Genomic DNA, 19778 nt, shown 5'->3' with positions numbered 1-19778 from the left:
AGATGCACATGCACATGCGCGCGCACACACACACACACACACACACACACACACACACACACACACACACACACACACACACACACACACACACACACACACACACACACACACATACCATATACGTATATTAACATTCTCTCTTTCTCTCTCTGAATGTGTCAAAGGAGCGCCAATTCTGAGACGCCATTTTCGTTGTAATTCTCAAAATATTGAGAAGCTGAGTTTATTGCCATATTGCTCAAAATGAGCTTTGAACATTTCTTTGAAATTTCACAGCAAATGTTTTCGCTTGTAAACTTTTTCACCATTGATTTACTTGCAACACAATTCTTTTTGCCTAAATACAAACGAGAAAACACATCATCCTCAAGAAAGCAGAGGACATTTTGTTTTTTCCCTTTCCGTTCTCAAATGTTGCCAAAATGCCACCTGAGAAGTTCCTAGTCTGCTTCACCATCCAAGATAAACAGCAACATTCTTCAGTTGTTTTTGCTATAGTCCAGTTACTTGGGGCCAAGATCACAATCTGAACCTTCTGGAAATAACTTGAACTCTGAAGTTTAATTTTCGATTCCTTGATCAAGATGTCCACATCCTTACATTTCTGGCACTCCGTTTCCATTTATGTTTTAACAATATCAGTTTTATTCACACTAGCAGTTGTTGCAATCGCCTGAGTAATACATCCATGGTTTCTGAAATTTGTGCCAAATGTAATCCATTTAATCCCTGTCAAATCGTTCAAGCTTCAAAAGTGAGTCCCCAAGTGATGATAATGAAGTGTTTGATGTGTAGCAAGCATCAATACCCATGTCTTCAGCAGATGTTCATTCTTACTCATCCCTGAAGTCTAACTGCTTTTGAGTTACTTCTCGTCCACATTTGGAACGAATTTTCTGACCTGACTGATTGTAAAACCCTTCTTGACCGTGTCTTTTTCTTTCCAAATGGGTTGCAGCATGTCTTTTGTAGAAACTGAATCCAGGTCAGCAGCAGATGGGAACAAATTTGGGCATTTTAAGTCCAGCAATGACCTGCGATGCGAAAGTTACTTTTCCATTGGTACCGGTAACATATCTTTCATTGACTTTAGCTGACTTTTACCGAATAAAATACTGATGGCTTATGATAATCAGTACCATCTGCGTCTTCAAGAAAGCTGAATGCAGGTATCTCAATAATTCATTTCTGCAACGATAAGTAATTATTTAAAAATAGATACAAGTATTCTATCTACAAAGTTATCACAAGCACGCAACTTATCATTAGATCACTACTAAAGCTTAGCAAATGCATATACGAGGCCGTTCTAAAATCGTAACGTTTATACATATTTTCAATTTGTTTACGAATATTCTAGCACACCGTAACATTTCAAACTTTCTAAGATGTTTTAAATTCTTTTTTCTTTTATTCTAGTCTTAAACCACTGAAAATAAATAACAAGAATACATTCGTCTAGAATCACCCTTATAGAACATTATAGGATGTGTTAAGATATTCTATAATGTTCCAGTACTCTTTATATTATACAACCTGATTCTATAATGTTCTACATTTCAAAATTTTCTCACCTCGTTTTCTAGATGACTTTCCAAATCTTCTGAGATTATTTTAAGTACTAAAATTCGGTTATATAGCTTCTAAAGATTTAAGCATGCCCTTTCGGGCGTGGCTAGAAGGATAGGGTTAGAGAGGATACAGTTAAAATATCACCCAAACATACCCAAAAATTTACGAGGTTTTGACCAACTTTCCAAGTGCATACTTTTGGATCTAGCTCTACAGTGGCAACTGAATGTAATCCACAGATTAATATCATAGGTAATAATCGTATCTCCAAGCTTTGATTGAACAGGAGCATTCACGTCGTTATGGTGTTCAATGTGGGTTCCCTGAAGTGTGCTTTTTTTTTTTTTTTTTTTTTTTTAACCATTCAAGAGTTGTATTTATAATGAAGTACACTTAAACGGATAATTAGTATCATATTCTGAATCAGCGTCAAAAATTGTCCGAGTGTGCAAAACACGAGGTTTTTATGATTACTACCACTTTCAGAAACGCTGGGCAAACTTAAAGCCTCAGTGCCGCAGAGTTGGTTAAAAAAATTAAGACTTAAAAATCTTAAAATGTTGTTAACTGTTATGACGAAATTCACTGCTACTACTTTAGAAAGTGTTTCTGAAGAGAGGAGCTGCATTCCTCGATGCAGCTTTACTTTACCGTTTCCGTATAAATACAGTGTCCGGAGGTATGCCATAAAAACCACAATGCGAAAAAAACAAACCAACTTGTTTTAGGTGGGCACCAACAACTCCAAATGCTACGTACCTGTGTCAGTGCAGGCCGAAACTTGTGAGACCGCGCGGAGGTTCGGCCGTACCGATTAGACGAGTCGGCAACGGTGGGTATACATATAAACAAGGATGTTGCTTAAAAGAACACTAGGTTAGGTTAGATTAGCTGTTTACAGATCTTCCCATATTTGCCGCACTTTCTGCTCGATTTTAATAATCCGTACGGCTGCACATCATGTAGTAATATCTCTTTTTTTACCAACATACGTTATGAAAATGAAAATAGAAATATCGCATTCATCACATGCAACTATCATATCTGAATACGGGAACTAATCACATCATTGCACCCTAATGTCGTATGTAAGCATGCGTCCACTGAAAATAGGGGTTAGTTGCCGCAGGTGGTGGCTCCGAGATAATAATAAAAAAAAAAAAAAAAAAAAAAAAATTAAAAATACGGAGAAATGAAAAGGGTCAGGCAAAATGTCAGTATGAGACTAAAAAAAAGTAATAATCATAGTTAAATTGTGGAATATATGAATTCGCGTATTGGTACGATACAGGCAATACAGTGTAATGTGTCAGTGTTTCAAACCCACTGTCTTTACAACCTAGGACGTGTATGGTGCAATAATGGAGGGAAAAACAGAAATGTATAGTGGGAAGATATGAAACTGAAGTCGCATCTTAATCAAATGTGGTTAGGATTTACTTTATGAATGCATCATGATGTTCCTAAAGTGGCACAAGATTTTGATGTCGAAAAGTCATCCCCTGATTACTCCTGGAGGATTCAAGAAATCCCACACACACGCTATGCATGTGCTTTTATGCCATATAAGTGGAGGATTCCTAGTTTATGTACAATTTCTATAACAACCGTCGCTAACGTAACTCCTTCGTAGGAACGCCTGCTGCACTCTTCCTTCTGATTCAGTTAGATAGTATTCGATTTTTTAGTGGCCACCTAGCACGTTGGTTCGTGATTTATGTCATATGTCTACACGCTGTAGTTATGCTCAGTGTTCCTAAAATGAACATACATCCATTAATACAACTCTTTCCTTAAGAAATACTTTAAGGAGTAAAAATGGATATTTGGCAGAATATCAATTTAAATATGCAACAAAAAAGTTTGATATCGATCATGAATTCTTAGTAGCAGTTTCGAAGCTAAACCCTCCATTGCATTGTGATGGTAGGGATTCGTTGTTTTCGTCATTTGTCAATAATGCATACTTTGCAACAGTTTAAAGGTATAGTGTGTCCGCTATCCTCTTATACAGTTTCTGGCCGATGCCGACACACAGTAGGTGGTGGAAGATGTCACCAGACTAAGTATGGGGGCTTATTTATGGCTGATCGAAAAGAAGTCATTGAGGGTGACAGTTCACTTGTTGCCACACTTTACTTTTCGCCTTCTTTCTAGAATTCTTTTAAAAGAACAAACGGTTGCAGACAGGGTTTGAAAAAACCCGAGTATTTTTGAAAAACCCAACCCACCTGGGCCCATGTGGGTTTTTTCGGGTTTGAGTTTTTTCGAAATATTTCAATGTCTTTGGGGAAAAATGTTAAAATATGATTTACATTTCAAGACTGTCATTGTCACAACTTGCAACAATTTTCTATTCACTGCTGTTTTGAAAAGATGGCCGCCATTTTGAAATTTTCCATTGGATAGCCGAAAAAATCTATACAGCAAATTTAGAATGTCTTGTACTTCTACCCTTAAAATTTCAATTTAAAAAGTCACAAAATTGCACCCTGTAGCATGGATACCCACTATTTTGAATAATGGCCGCCATTTTAAAAATTTATGCCGCCAAAATATGTACAACTAATTTAATCTCTCGTGCTTCTACTTTGAAAATTTTAACTTGAAAGACCGGAAACTGCCCTAGAAAGAAAAAAAAAAAAAAGAAAGAAAGGGCGCCATATTGTAATTTCACGTTGGTATGCCGAAAAAATCTATACAGAAAATTTAGTGTCTCCGGCTTGTATCCTGAAATTTAAAAGACCGAAAGTTGAACACTGTGTGGTACAGGCAGACAAACGAACAAATGTAGATCGAGTCATTCCAGGAGCCTGTGACGTTCGCCAAATATGAATACCAAATAGCTATATTAATTTAAAACAAAGACATAATTCATCAAAATGTCTAATATGAAATAAATATTCTTCAACGTAAAATAAATGGTTTTATTGTTGAAGTTCACTTTCGATGCTTTGTGCGTTCAATTACGGGAATTTCCCGAGCACCTATTGCAAGACGGTTCTTTCCTGAAAATTAATTTAAAACAATTAACAAAGATAGTCCTATAATTAATATTTTATTGAAGTAAATGTTTCAAAATATCATAAATGAAATTAAATATCTTCCAGCGTAAAATAAATAGTTTTATTGTTGAAGTATTCACTTCCGATGCCTTGTGGGTTCAATGGTGGAAATTTCCCGCACACTTCTTTCACGACGGGTTTTCCTTGAAAATGCAGCTTGCTTTACTGTACATCGAAACTTCCATTAATACTGAAGTTTGAATTCAGCACTTAAAATAGTAAGCGTTACGTAGTGTTGGGAGCTCCGAGCATTAAGCTTCTTAATTTTGACGAGAATTTTTACGCTACTGCTGATGTTAATTCTACAGAATGCTTACTTGAAGGGTAGCAAAAAATGACTGAACTGTTGTTGGAAAACCAAATTTTACTCAATACTTTTGTCACCGTGAAAGGTAAGAAATAGGACTAATAGTTTTACTAATGTATTTACATATTTACCATTAGTACTGGCACCTATGATCTTAAACCCGTCAACGTATGAGAGACAACGTCCCTCGGCGGCGCCGAGTCAGGAAGCACACTATTCACGGATAGTATTTTCTAAAATATAAAATTGCTTTCAACAATTTTATTGCAAGTTCCCATTACTGTCCCAACTTCTATTTCCGTTATATTATAGAGTAAGCTTGTGTGCAAATTATATGCAAGTTTTAGGAAAATCGAAGATATGCATCCTCAAAAGTTCAAGGTCAAAAGGTCACACTGGGTGACCTTAAATAGATATTCTTCCAAAATTTGGCACGCGATATATCGTTGTAAAGCTTATTTTATGCTCTTTCAAACAAAACAAGAATCAGCTCTTTACGTCAATTAGATAAAGAGCAGTGTTGTCCGAAAGTTTTGTGTGTATACCATAGACGATTTTTTTCGTATTTTTGAGCCCCCATAATTCAGAAACCTCGCCACACAGGAAGCTACAACTTTGCACAATTCCATATCTCGACAATACCTACGAAATACTAAAATTTGGTAAAAATCTATAATGGTCGGGTCTGAAATCCCTGTTTAATTTGTTGATTTCACATGGAATGACCCCTTATTCAAATTGTATCCAATTGGCAAACTTTGAATTTGGATCAAAGAGGGAGTAAAAAATGTGTCATTGGTATGTGAAAACAAAAAAACTACAATGTCACCACATGAATTATAGGCCCTACTCTTCATTCTCCACCCACCTTATCACTCAACTCTAACTCTCAGTGGTCTTCAAGAAACAAAACAGCTTCCAATAAAAACATTTGGAAACAACTTGGCTTTATTTTATTATAATACAAGAGGTCAGCTTTCAGAAGGTAGGGACAGCACATGCGACATCTTGGGGGAAAAACTGCAGGTTCAGAGTACTGTTTTCCTTATAGAAGGTATTCTCGGAAAATTCGATTTCTACACCCCGAAAACGCAAACATTTTAAATGAATTTCGACATCATTCGCAGCAACCACCTGACAACCAGCTGTTTAGTGAGATTTTCTTTGTTTTGAAATACAGTACATGAAAAGCAGTTGTTTGTTCCGTTGAAGGTTGGTTTAAAGCAGGGTTTGCCCAAGTGGGCCCAGCCCGAAAAAACCCGGTGGGTTTTTTCGGGTTGGACCCACCTGAAAAAACCCACTTTAAAACCCACCTGGGTTTTTGACCAATTTGTTAGTATATTATTGATACAACTAACGTGATCACATTGTAAGTGATTTTTATCACATTTTAGACTTTCCTTGTGTGGATTAGAGGCTTTCACGTTAAGGTATACAACAACATTCAACATAAGACCTTTATAAAGTTCTGAATGCACTGAATGAATTAATAAAAAAAAAATAAAAATAAAAAAAAAAACTTACCTTAGCTTGCGATAGTTACAGAGCAAATTAATGTATGAATTATGTTTATAACTTATTTAAAGTAAAATAACCAATTTTGTACTTTAGAAAATATTTTCCGTGAATAGTATGCTCGTCGACTTGGCGACACCGAGGGACATTATCACTCATACGTTTGACGGGTTTAAAGTCATAGGTGCCGGTACTAATAGTACATATGTAAATATATTAGTATTATTTCTCACCTTTGATGTAAAACACAAGGTTCTTCAACTAAAATTTGGTTTTGCAACAATAACAGTTTAATTCAATCATTTGTTGCTACTCTTAAAATAAGCATTCTGTAGAACCAAAACCAGCAATATCGTAAAAATTCTTGTCAAATTTAAGAAGCTTAATGCTTGGGATTCCGAAGACTATGTAACGCTTACTATTTCAAGTGCTGAGTTCAAATTTCCGTACTAGTGGAAGTTTTGATGTACACGCCGTGAAAGAAATGCTCGGGAAATTTCCAAATTAAACGCAGAAGGATTGGAAATGAATACTTCAACAATGAAACTATTTATTTTACGCTTAAGGCTGCCATACGGGTCCCGTTTTTGAGCCCGAGTGTCCCGCGTCCCCGTAAATTTAGTCGGGACAGAGAAATGTCCCGTATTTTAACTCCGTTCCATTTCTGCTATCAATATCAGCTTATTCTAAAAGTGAAAAACAAAAAATCAGACATTGGCTGGGAATCCTCTAATTAGTGAATGAACAGTGCGCTGTTGTATGTAACAGTTTCGAGGAAGTTATAACACCACCCTGTCCGACTTGATAGCGAGCGAAATTTGCAATGCTACTTTTTCCATTGCACTTGACGGAAACTCGGATCCTCTCCGGAACATATATGTAAAAAAATAAAAATAAAATAAAAATAAATAAATAAATAAATAAATAAAAAATGAAATAGAAATAAATAAATAAAATAATAAAAAAAAGATGGCTTTGAGTGTTTCTACATTTACAAACACAGGGAAGATGACTTAACCTTTTCTTCAGCAACACATTAGATAAGTTAACAAGAACCATAATCTTTTTCAGAGGCTAGGGGTACAGAATTGTGGTTTGGTCCAGGTCTTAGAAAAATGTAAATCTGGTCCTGAGAATTACACACGACACAAGGAGAAAAATCAGCTTTTCATCAGATTAAACTGACGAACGTAATTTTGGCAGATACAGCCATGTAAATAAATATTGCTAAACGCGCGAAAAATATTGAAAGTAGATTGTACCACTGATTTAAAAAATTTGCATATTGTTTTCCTGTAAAGCATTTTTATAGCACATCTTAAGTTTTTAGACATCTTCAGTCTATACAATTAATTGCAGGGTACGAACAGAGAAAAGCAGCTACTGCTTAGTGGACTTTCGCCTATTATATTATTGAAAAAAATTAAATAAAATGAAATCTTTTAGTTTTAGTCTCACGGTTATGCGTGCTATGCTCAAGGTAACGGTGATGATGAGAAATGATTGAAATGACGGAATGAAGAAAGTAGGAGGAAACGTGAGAATCCCGAGAAAACTCACACACAAGGTGTTTGTCCACCACAAAGCTCATTTGGCGCGAGCTGGGATCGAACTAGGAACCCCATGCGCTAGAGGTGAACGCTCTACCACTGAGCCACCTCGGCCTACTTTTGTTCATAACCAGACTACAGTTCATTGCATTGTGTTGGAAAGTTGAGGAAGGGGGATCTGAGGTGTCCCGTATTCTCATGGAGAAAATATGGCAGGTTTATTTACGCTGGAAGATATTAACTTCATATAAGATATTTTAAAACATTTATTTATTTCATACAACATGAATTGTATCTTTGTTTTAAATTAATAGACCCCTTTTGGTATTCATATTTGGCGAACGTCAGTCAGGCTTCTGGATGACTTGATCTACATTTGTTCGTTTGTCTGCCGAGCTCCTTCATGGCTACGCGGTTAGTGTACGCGTCTTCGGCGTGGGAACCGGGTTTGCTTCCCGGAGGGAGCTCATGTGGTTCGGATTCCACGTTAATCAGTAGGTCCCGTCTCATATAGCCTCGCTGCTGAAAGGGACGTTAAACACAAAATCAACTCAACTCGTTTGTCTGCCTCTACCACACACACTACAGGGTACACCTTTCGGCCTTTTAAGTTAAAATTTTCAGAATACAAGCACGAGACACTCTAAATTTCCTGTATAGATTTTGGCGCCATACCAACGTAAAATTTCAAAATGGCGGCCATTATTTCAAAACAGCGAGTATCCACGCTACGAAGCCCAATTTTCAGTCTTTTAAGTTGAAATTTTGACGGTGGAAGCACGAGATATGTTAAATTTGCTGTATAGATTTTCTCGGCGATCGAATGTAAAATTTCAAAATGGTGGCCATTTTTTTCAAAACAGCAGTAAGTAGAAAATTGTTGCAAGTTGTGACAATGACAATCTTGAAATATAAATCACATTTTAACACTTTTACCCCAAAGACATTGAAATATTTCGAAAAAACCCGATTAAACCCGAAAAAACCCAATTAAACCCGAAAATACCCGAAAAAAACCATATGGGCCCAGGTGGGTTGGGCTTTTTCAAAAAAGCCCGGGTTTTTTCAAACCCTGGTTTAAAGGGACAAGTTTTGCCGATAGATGGCACTACAGTCTTCGTATCTCTCCCATGTAGATTTTACCTTTCATGAAAATTTACAATTTCTCTTACACATTTCAACCTAGAGACTTCAAATTTTTAGAAAAGGAACTTCAAACCTATTAAAGAGAACAATCCGTGCCAAATTTTTATTTAGAATTTTCTTCATTGTTGAAATGGATACCCAAACCTTTAACAATGGAACTGTTCCAACAGTGAAGAACATTCTAAATAAAAAATCGGCACGGTTTGTTCCCTTTAATAGGTTATGAATTTCCTTCTCTAAAAATGTTGAAGTCTCTAGGTTGAAATTTATAAGAGAAATTGTAAATTTTCGTGAAAGGTAAAAAATACATGGGAGATATACGAAGACTGTAGCGACATCTATCGGCAAAACTTGTCCCTTTACACTAACCTGAAGTGACTATACCATGGATCGAATATAGCGTATACCCGCGTACTTCCTAAATGTTAGGTGGCTATACGATAGTTTCCAAAAATTAGAGGTTGGTATACACCGTATACCCGCGTATACTCTCCATTACATCCCCGGCCGTAATATAAACCGTGTCTTCAAACCTATTGAAGAGACCCCTTGTTTATCCAAAATAAACCTATACATCTAGAAACGGCCTATGTTTAGCAGCAGGGGACCAGCTCTTTTCTCTAAAAAATGTTACAATTTTCGTAATCTGTGTTCACATTCGGGTAGTTTAAAGGAGGTTAGGTTAGTTTATGTTATATTAGTGTAACGGTCTCGTATAATTTTTTAAAAAATGATAGAATTTCGTTTATTTTTACTAATATTAGGTTAGTTCATGTTAATTTAGGTTGGTTTATGTTAGGTTAGGTTAGATTTAATTACGTTAGTTACGTCTAAATACTTGCATCATTCATTTCTCCTGTAAATTTTGTGTTTTTTACGTGCTTCTGGACCCCTTGTACTAAACATACTCCCTAGAAAATTTCCAAAATTAACTAGTTTTTATTATGAATATAGCAGTACAGTTACTTTTGTGTAAAATCCACAAAATCAAAAAGTAGATTTTGATGTTAACACAATTTATGTGCCCTAAGGTTTGTTTCAGAATTGTTTGCAACAAAATTTAGTCCTGAAATTCATCTTAGGAACGTAGGTGCTCCTTTCGGTTTAACGTTGTTCATATGTAACGTGAAGTGAAATGAGTATCCTATTTATAAGCATACACTACATTACAAGTCTATTTAAGTATACTCAATATTCTCGAATATGTTTGGAATTAATATCCCGCTGGGTACCTCGTTAACTGTCTTTGGGCATAGATATTCTTTATATACCGGTCCCAAACATGAATCGAATAACCCCCAAATGAGTCTATGAACCTAATTCTGGGAATATACAAATCGAAAAGATTTGAAAAATCGTCAAAAATGACAGAAGTGTTCCTTCCACCTCCAAACATTATACTTACACCTACCTTATTCATTTTTCCGATCTTTCACTTTCAAAATGGTTCGTAAAATCGAAAATTCTCTGTATTGTATGGAAGTTAGCTTCACCTCACCTTCAACATAGCCGCCATGGTAATTTATCGCTCAAATGAAACTGTCGCGGATAAATTTCTATCACACTATTTGTTCATTCTGGAAGGCACAATGTAGTATTGTATTTAAAACACACCACTACTACACACATTTCCTCATGTCATTTCACACCGTAAATGCCATTGGTAAGGGAATTGCACTCTTCATTCAAAACTTTCCACTGTGATATTCTCTCTATTCCTCTTTTTCTTCTTTTAAATAATAAAGAATTGAAATGCCATATTAGAAAATTAATTTTCAATTAATGCAGAAGACCCATGCCGCAAGCCTTGAGCCAACGCAACGTCAAGTCAGCGCTTTAATCTTCCCATAATATGTATGATAGTTATAATATATTTTTGCAAATTTTGCATTACTTTCCAATATGTAATTTTTGGAAAGGCTGGTAAGAAATATGGCTCGAAGTCAGATTTGAGGTCTATTCCGTAATGATTTCCGTCAACACAAATAATAATCTGCGTTTTAGTTAGCGATTGTTTTTACTATTTAGTTACGCACTGTTATATGTGCAAGGTTGATACAGAATAATCCGCATGGTTACTTCAATATGATTTAAACTGACGTTTAAAGAGTGAAAAATGAGAATTGGTATCAGTCTTCCCAAACTTCTGTAGACAGCAACACAACGCAAAACATAATAATAATAATAATAATAATAATAATAATAATAAAAAGAATTATAACTGCTATGCCAATTAATACAAATTACATTGCAAATTTGTATTGCGTTGAAGTAAACAGATACGGATTTTCTCATAGGAACTTAAAAAAGTATTTTACCAGGATTGAAATTAATCCGTTAAAAAGGACAATAAATTAATCAACTAGAAATTTTCTTAATTCCTAGTTTAATTAGTTGCCGCCTTATAGAGTCGTTTGGACGTATGATTGGGGTGACACTAAAGATCTTACAACTGCAGGAAACATATGTTAGTCGAACTCTTTAGTAAGGTACTAATCCCGCGGCAGAGCGACTTTGCATAAGGCCCTTAAATTTTTCGAGAATTAACTTTTAATTGATATTCGTTAAAGAATGGGTAACAATCAAAAAATTCCTGCGAACATGCCACAACAACCCTCTAAACCGCGTTCATGAAGACAAAATTATATACTCATTGGAAACTTTTTTTTTTTACTTTTGATATGGCATCTAGTCAGACTATTACATGCTCATATTATACAAAAATTGTATATTATTATTATTATTATTATTATTATTATTATTATTATTATTATTATTATTATTATTATTATTATTATGCCCAAGATCGAGAGTGTCACTAATCATCTCAGCAACTCCAAGGACACTAAGAAAGATCCATTTTCGATTATATTCACATGTCACAACTCAATTTTTCACATAAATTATGGCTCTCGCTAACCCTTATAATATGCATTTTAATCGATTTAATATTATAAGATCCTCGAGAGGACTAAAGTTGAAAATCATGTCAGTTGTTAATTTAATTGGTTCGGGAAAGCAACATAATCTCTGTATACCAAAATACATGAAAGGCTTTTCTTAAAGGAAGACAATTACCCCCACGCTCAACATGAAAACACACGCTCTGATCATTTAATAACTATAAATATTTACAATGATGCAGATTGAGAACGTCCAGACTATAATAGGAAATACTAAGGTAAAATATTACTTTACAAAGAAAGAATAATATCCAAGGAACTGATTTATACAACCAGCAAAACTGTATTTACAGTAATAAGGTACAGTAGTAATGACCTCCATATGTGCCTCCGTAAGAGAAACACTCTACACATCTTATGTCCCCTAACATGTCATAAGCACTTGTCTGAAGTATTGTAAAGTTGTATGAATTCGTCAACTTTGCATTATGTCAGTCGGTTGACTTTCAGGCCTTGCACTTCCCTGTGTAAAATGAAACAAATACCCTTGCCCAATATGTTTAGCGAAATGGTCTGCTAACAGAATAAATGTATTTAAAGCACCAAAAGATTTGTTTGTCCAAACATAAACACTATTTTGCAGCCATTTTTATTTTCTGGTCAGTTCTTGATCTGTACAGTCACGAAAGAAAGTATTCTTCAGTTGACAAACTTTCTTTTCTTAATAACTCAACAAAAATAACCTAATGGAGTGCCTACCGATTTTGGCAAGTTATCAAGTTATAACTATTCTAAGGATAGGTACAAAAAGATCGAAATTAATTAATTTGTTCCCGAGTTATTGACAAAAGAAAATTTGTGAACTGTCAAATACTTTCTTTTCTGTGTGAACGAGAAGATTAAATCCGTCTACATTATGCAAATTACAAGTACCATAATAAATGCTTTAAAAATCGATCAATCTATATGAAGTTACTTGGCATCAATGAGGGTTGCTTTACCATTTTTAATTTAATGGTCTATTCAGAAACATTGCAACAAACACTATTTTCTTCACCACTTTCCCTTTAATTTTGCCTCTTAGCAAAACCCTAATTGAACCCTAATAGTTGAAAATTACTCGCTAAATTTAGTATCGATTTTTGACAAATGCTACTTTTTTAGAACTGACGTTTGTAACGAAGAGTTGAAATATCAAAGTGGATTTTTTATTATACTTTCATAAGGTACTATAATTACTATAGCTAAAGTACACTGACACAATTTTTGTGGATTTTTTTTTATTATAGTTCCACATGGCACTATACAGTGGTCGAAGTGAGGCGGTATGCAGTGGTATGCCATACCGCCTCTGATTTTTCAGTGACGAAAACATACCGCCTCTGATTTTTTAAGTGATCAAGACATACTGTCACGGGGGAGTAGATGCTAAATACTTTTAATGAAACCATTTTCATACAGAGTAATTGACGAAGAAATAATTTCTAAGTCGACAACACCGACATTTTTGTTATCTTTTTCCTAATTTTTGTTTTTCAAATGAGGTGTCTTCAGAGAAATGAGGTGTCTTCAAATGAAGTGTCTATCTAGTTTATATTTTGATATGCGATATTGAATTGTTTATTTCATATGAATGTGTGTATCTTCTTGTCTTACTTTATATAAATGTCATGTTTTGAGCACGAGCGAATTTAAGGATTGTCTGCCGTGGCAGGGCATTTTTTAAGCTACCTTTTTTGTATCCAAATGGGTACCCAGGCCCAACAGTTTGGATACCCAGTGTACTCCATAAATCTTTAAATTACTGGAAGAGTACTTGAACAATAAATTACTTGAATTACTGTAAGTTTAAAATCACTTCAATATACTTTGGTTTTGTGTCTATATGTATTGGCTTGTATTCTGTGGGTAGGTATAAAATTGGAGAACTTCATTCTTGAAATTTCAGATCCTCTTTCCTTCGTTTCGTGTACTCATTTATCTACTCGAGATGCTAACACTTTCATTCTACTCTAATACAGAGAAAATTAATAGACTGACTAAATAGATAGAAAGGTTGGAACAGAACTCTCACATATAACGGTCCAAATGGCGTTTGGCTTATACATCTTTTGAATAGTCTCTGAAAGAAAATAACATAAAACAACTTGCTATTTGGGTATTTAATTTTTATGAAGTGATTTTTTTTTTACTTATTTTTAGCTTACAACACTGTTTTGGTTCGTTACAATTAAAACTCATTATTTCTGATAAAACATTGTAAAAAGAACTTTTACACTTTAGGGGAACATCTTGCGTTGCGATGATAGCCAGTTCTGACCTAGCAACTTTAGATAGAAAACGTCAAGATTTACAACAAGGAGCTGCTGATTCAGAGTGTCGATGCCGGTGTTTACCACAGATCTGATCTTGGAATGGAGGACATGTTGGACTTTGTTCCTGAAATGGCATATTGACTGTCAAGTTTGAAAAATGTTACAGTGTATTTCAGAACATCGAAAATAAAAGCAAAAATGCTGCACAAAACAATGGCTAATTTCCATACTTTTCTTGCCTACTTCAAGGTTACGGTTTGATGAACACTTACATACGGTGCATTCGTTGTCGCCGTACTCCACAACTTTCCTAGATGCAAGATGGTTTGGGAGGCAATTGTCAGGGAAGGAGAGAAGAAGGATCGAGCTGCTGCCAACAGAATGTTAGATGCGTGAGCCGAAAATTCCATGCAGTTTAAGCTAACAGTTCTCATGCATGACATCACCAGTATCTTCCAGAAGATGCAGAATATTCTTCAACGGTCTGATTTTCTACTGATTGATGTTCTTACAGGAGGGATGTAGCATTAAAGAAACTGACCTTAATGTTGGTGAATCCCTTTCCCGGTGGAAAGGAGGACTGCGTAGTTAGAGACAACGTGAGGGACGATGAACAGAGGCTACAGTGTCGTACAAATCATAATGTGCATGCGACTCGTCGGAACAGAAACTGGGAAGCTGTTCGAAGAGAAACAGTGCAATCTTGCTTAAACTTCCTTGATACACATTATGATTTGCACATAGAAGATGACAGCATTCTCAGCTCCAATCAGACTACTTTGTTCGAATCTCAGCATAGTCTATGGTAAATGCTGTTCGTCCATTAGCAAGAAGCAATATTTGGAAAAGAAGAAGTACATACTTTTGCCTCAAATGTATGCGACAGCTGGCTAGGAATTCAGGAAGTACCATTGGATAGTGCTGATGTAGAAATGAAATATTTTGTGAGACTGAGGAGACTATTACCAGTCTTCTCTGGAATGCTGCAGAAACTTCCTGGAATGCTGTCTTACTTACAATGTCGCCTCACAGCATTTCAGTTGAACGAGCTATTTCACACTATAACCAGCTCCGAAGTATTTATCGTTTGTCGATGAGTGAAAACACGACTAATGATCGACTTCTAATATCGCTAAATAGAACTGGTACTACAAACTACGACATAAGACCGCTGTAGCGGAGTTCTTGAAGCAAAAGGACAGATGGGAGAGCAGGCCTGATCGTGGTATCTATAAAAGAAGTGAGTTTGTGAAAAGGTTTTTTCAGAGTTGAATAATTTGTTATATTCAAAATCAACATATTTGTGTCACATAGTCATTTGTTGTGATGTTATCAGTCAGTGTCCTTAATTTGGTGATAGTAGATCATGTATCAATTGCCGTGACAGTAATACAGGTGTTAAGACTGCTGATGATTTTAACGGCTCTGTCAAATCTATGGTAACTAGATGAGAAACTTACTCAATTATATTCTAAACATGTAAGAAACCAAACAATGCAGAACACATTCAGATGCAGAGTGTAAAAATAATAGCAGGAATACAACTTATAACAACTGGAATAATACAGCTTTAAAGTACTTGAGGAACCAAACAATGTGAAGCAACTTCAACTTTAAAGTGTGAAAATAATAGCAAAAGTATAATCATTAACAAATAGCCTAAAATGCTTTAATACAGATAAGAAACCAAATAATATGGGACATTTTAAAATTTGAAGTGTGAAAATAATTCTAGAAATTAACCAGTTACAAGTGGAATAACACGCTTTAAAACAGGAGAGAAACCAAACAATGTGAAACAGATTGATATTTAAAGTGTAAAAATTATAGCAGAGGTGAAACCACTAACAAAAAGGCTTACATACTATGATTTAAACCATTGATAATATTTAAACCATAAAGATAAATTTTTGATTACATTGTTTCTTTAAAAAAAAATAGTAATAATATTTAGCATTGAATACATACATGTATACATAAAATGATTTCGTTAGGGAAATGTTTAGTCAAGTTCACGTATTATTTCCTTGTTAAGCAGTTTGTGTCGTGTATTGTGTGCTTTGTATCCTCTCCATCTGTATCAGTCGCGTTTCTTTGTCCTTGTCCTGTCTATGTCGAATTTAAAAATATGATAATCAAAATAAATAAATAAATAAAGGAAAATATCCAATTATGGTTTTATGTTTAAGTACCGGCCTGAAGGAGGATCTGAGCCAAAATGTAAAAAAGATATGTCCGCTCCTGTATTGATGGCGATGTGTTGAATCGGAAATGAAACGGTTTAGCAGAAGTGTGACGAATACCTCATTTTGTATGTCATTATTTCAAAAGTGTACATTATCCAAAAATGCACTTTAAAACATCTCTGTGTGTTTAAATGTTGCTGTGTGTGTGTTAAGGCCCCCTTTTGTACCTGGATACCCAGTAGCGATTTCTTAAAAAATGCACTGTGCCGTGGGGCGATTCTTCTGGGGTTTGGAATATTCCTCAGTCAAATGGGGGGTCCGGGGGCTTTCCCACAGGAAATTGTTCATATAAAAACTCGGTTTTTGAACATTTTCGTGTATAATTCTCTATAATACAATATAAGAGGATATTTTTTAAAAAAATCAGAAAGTTGTTGGCGAGGGATCAAAGTCTTTCCATGTCCCCCTCCTCCGTAACTAAAGAGAAGCTCTTCAGTGGTTTTCAGTCATTTTGTAAATTGAAATGCCATCTTTTAGGCAACATACCATCACTGTATTTCAACATTTAGATAGCCGGTATGTCGAGTTAAAATCGTAATAAATCATACCGCCTCTGCTTTTTTTTTCATTTCGAACACTGGTCCTATAGTTACTAAATAAAGTACATTGATATATTTTTTTCTACAATTTCTACAATGATTTTTTTTTAATTTGAAATTTTGTAATTTTTGCAATGTTTGAAGAAATTTCAACTATGATATCTAACTTCGATCAAAGTTGTGAATTTGGGCCGTGGTGGCTCAGTGGTAGAGCGTTCACCTCTGATGCTTGGGGACCCGGGTTCGATCCCAGCCCCCGCCAAGTGAACTTTGTGGTGGACAAACACCGTATGCGTGGGTTTTCTCGGGGCTCTCCCGTTTCCTTCCACTTTCTTCATTCCACCATTTCATTCATTTCTTATAGTCACCGTCTCCTTTAGTCTAACCGGCATAACCGTGGAACGTAAAACTCACAGATTTCATTTCATTTCATTTCGAAGTTGTGAATTTTCAAAAGTTCCACGGAGATCATGTTTATGTTACGTTCAACCATTTGTTTCTGAACTAAATACTTGGCCAACTTGAATTCAGAACACATTGTTCTAATTTATTATTTATATTTTAATGTTGAATGACCTTATAATATCCAAATAAAGAAGTTAATTCTAAAAAATTAAAGTTTTGAAAATTTCTGTCTTCAATTGAATCAAGAGTAAGTACACAAGGTAGGACCATGTCTTTGTACTTTCATTATTAACTTTTCGGATAAAAATGGCTACTATAGGAATAGAAAAAAATAAAAATCAGACATTTTCAACCAGAAAACAGATTTTGAACAAGAAACATTTGTTTGCCTCTTGCCACGGGAAGAATGTACGATATCGCAAATTTATCGCAAATTTTTTAATAAGAATTCATGTTATCAATTATTTGCAAGTTCTCATTGCTTATTAATTAACCTAAAACACACCTGTTGCAGTAATTTTACGACAACAGTTTGTCAGGTGCCGCGTTTCTGTCAAAAACATCCATTTTACGGACTTCATTAAATAGCCTTTGTATATGGGAACACTGCATCAACTTTTTCTCATTTTCCCACCAATGGATAAGTGTTGATGCATACTGTACATATACACAGGAATTCACACGCAGGAAATCTGTTTTCTGCAACTGAATATTGATTTCTTCATTTTGCACATTTTTATTTTACATTTACAGTAATTTCTTTATTTAAAAAACTATACAAAAACGTTACAAGTTCCAGCATTGGCCATGATCTCGAAAATATCTACATAGAACATGTTTACATTTCTTTCAAGTCTCAGGTTTTTATCATTCTTAGATCAAAAGATATACGCAATCAAACTTTGGGTTGCTCAACTTTACAGGTTCTCTCTCTCTCTCCCTCCCTCTCTCTCTCTCTCTCTCTCTCTCTCTCTCTCTCTCTCTCTCTCTCTCTCTCTATATATATATATATATATATATATATATATATATATATATATATATATATGAATCAGATTGCAAAGAGGCTTGATATTATTTAATTCGCTCGCTTACTATTATCTGGAGTTTAGCCGTGGGGAAAAAAGAAGGCCCTGCCATCCAGTCCCAAAATGAGGTTCGTCTGGTATATGTTTAATAAGCTTATTTAATAATTAATGCAAACCAGGGACGTTTATAATTTTGATGATGATTATAAAAATTTATAAAAAAAATATAAAAAATTATGATTATGAAAATTTTAAATCATCATCAATACGGTTTCTGTATCTAATTAAAACAACTAAAATTAATCATATGCTTTATATTCTAATTTTCCTAACGTGACACACGCCGCGAGACTTCACTATTATATTATTGCATAATAATATCTGAGTTGATATTTTTCTGAGCAGGGGCGTCATTTAGGGGGGCAGGGAGGGGCATTTGCCCCCCCTGAGTTTGAGATGTATATAGATTTTATCAATAGAATAGTAGTAAATCAGTGAAAAACGCGAAATTTTACTTATATCAAGGGGTCTTGCCCCCCAAGCAAAATCTGAAATGACGCTCCTGTTTCTGAGTTTTTTCCTTTACTATTTTAACCTACACAAACACAGTCAGATAAACAGACTGCCATAAACAGCATTTGTTTACTTATGAATAGCTTATTGATTCATCTCTTACAATCCGATTTTCAACTACAGTACTGTGAAGATTAGGGTTACGAACTGGCCGGTTTTTCACTGGCCTGGCCGGAAATATTACTGTTATTTTGATTAAAGCCGGGGACCGGTTCAAATTTCTTACCAATCTCTTTATGGCCGGATTTTTTTCAAATTTGTATCTAGTTCGAACTATAGATTTAAAAAGTAACTTTCATTCTGTAAATCCAAAACTGTCATCTTTCACCATCTATCAACGATTAATATACTTTGATCATCTGTTCAGATAATTTTAAAGACATAACAGGGATTGTATCAGGGAAAATTTGAAATCTACTTGTAAGGAATTTTATACATTTATTAAGAGTGAAAAAGGACTTCTTAAAGCAGTTTTCTATAGTTGAAGTGTAAGTTTAAAGAATAAATTTTGTTTTCCAAATCCAAAATTGTCACGTAAAGATTAATATACTTTTGTTCAGCTGTTTCGATAATTTTAAAGTAGTAGCAGTTACTAGCAATTATAAAATGAT

At 34.9% G+C, this 19778-nt stretch overlaps 1 protein-coding gene across 2 annotated transcripts in view; it reads right to left on the bottom strand.

Moving 5' to 3' along the window:
- The window catches only part of Cul5 (cullin 5), a 119935-nt gene extending 108927 nt beyond the window's left edge, over nt 1-11008 (bottom strand). Inside the window, exon 1 of one of the 2 annotated variants that reach the window (XM_081768975.1) lies at nt 10570-11008. In XM_081768975.1, the coding sequence (XP_081625101.1) occupies nt 10570-10578 (9 nt within the window). In that variant the 5' untranslated portion in view covers nt 10579-11008. The remainder of the gene's footprint in view (nt 1-10569) is intronic. The other variant, XM_081768967.1, reaches the window with a different exon arrangement.
- Nucleotides 11009-19778: the final 8770 nt, after the last annotated feature.

The sequence above is a fragment of the Thermobia domestica genome, chromosome 1, assembly GCF_964235325.1.
Source record: "Thermobia domestica chromosome 1, izTheDome1.hap1.1, whole genome shotgun sequence".
NCBI lineage: Eukaryota > Metazoa > Arthropoda > Insecta > Zygentoma > Lepismatidae > Thermobia > Thermobia domestica.
Note: the sequence above shows the minus strand (reverse complement) of the source record. Positions and strands in the feature narration are given on the sequence as shown.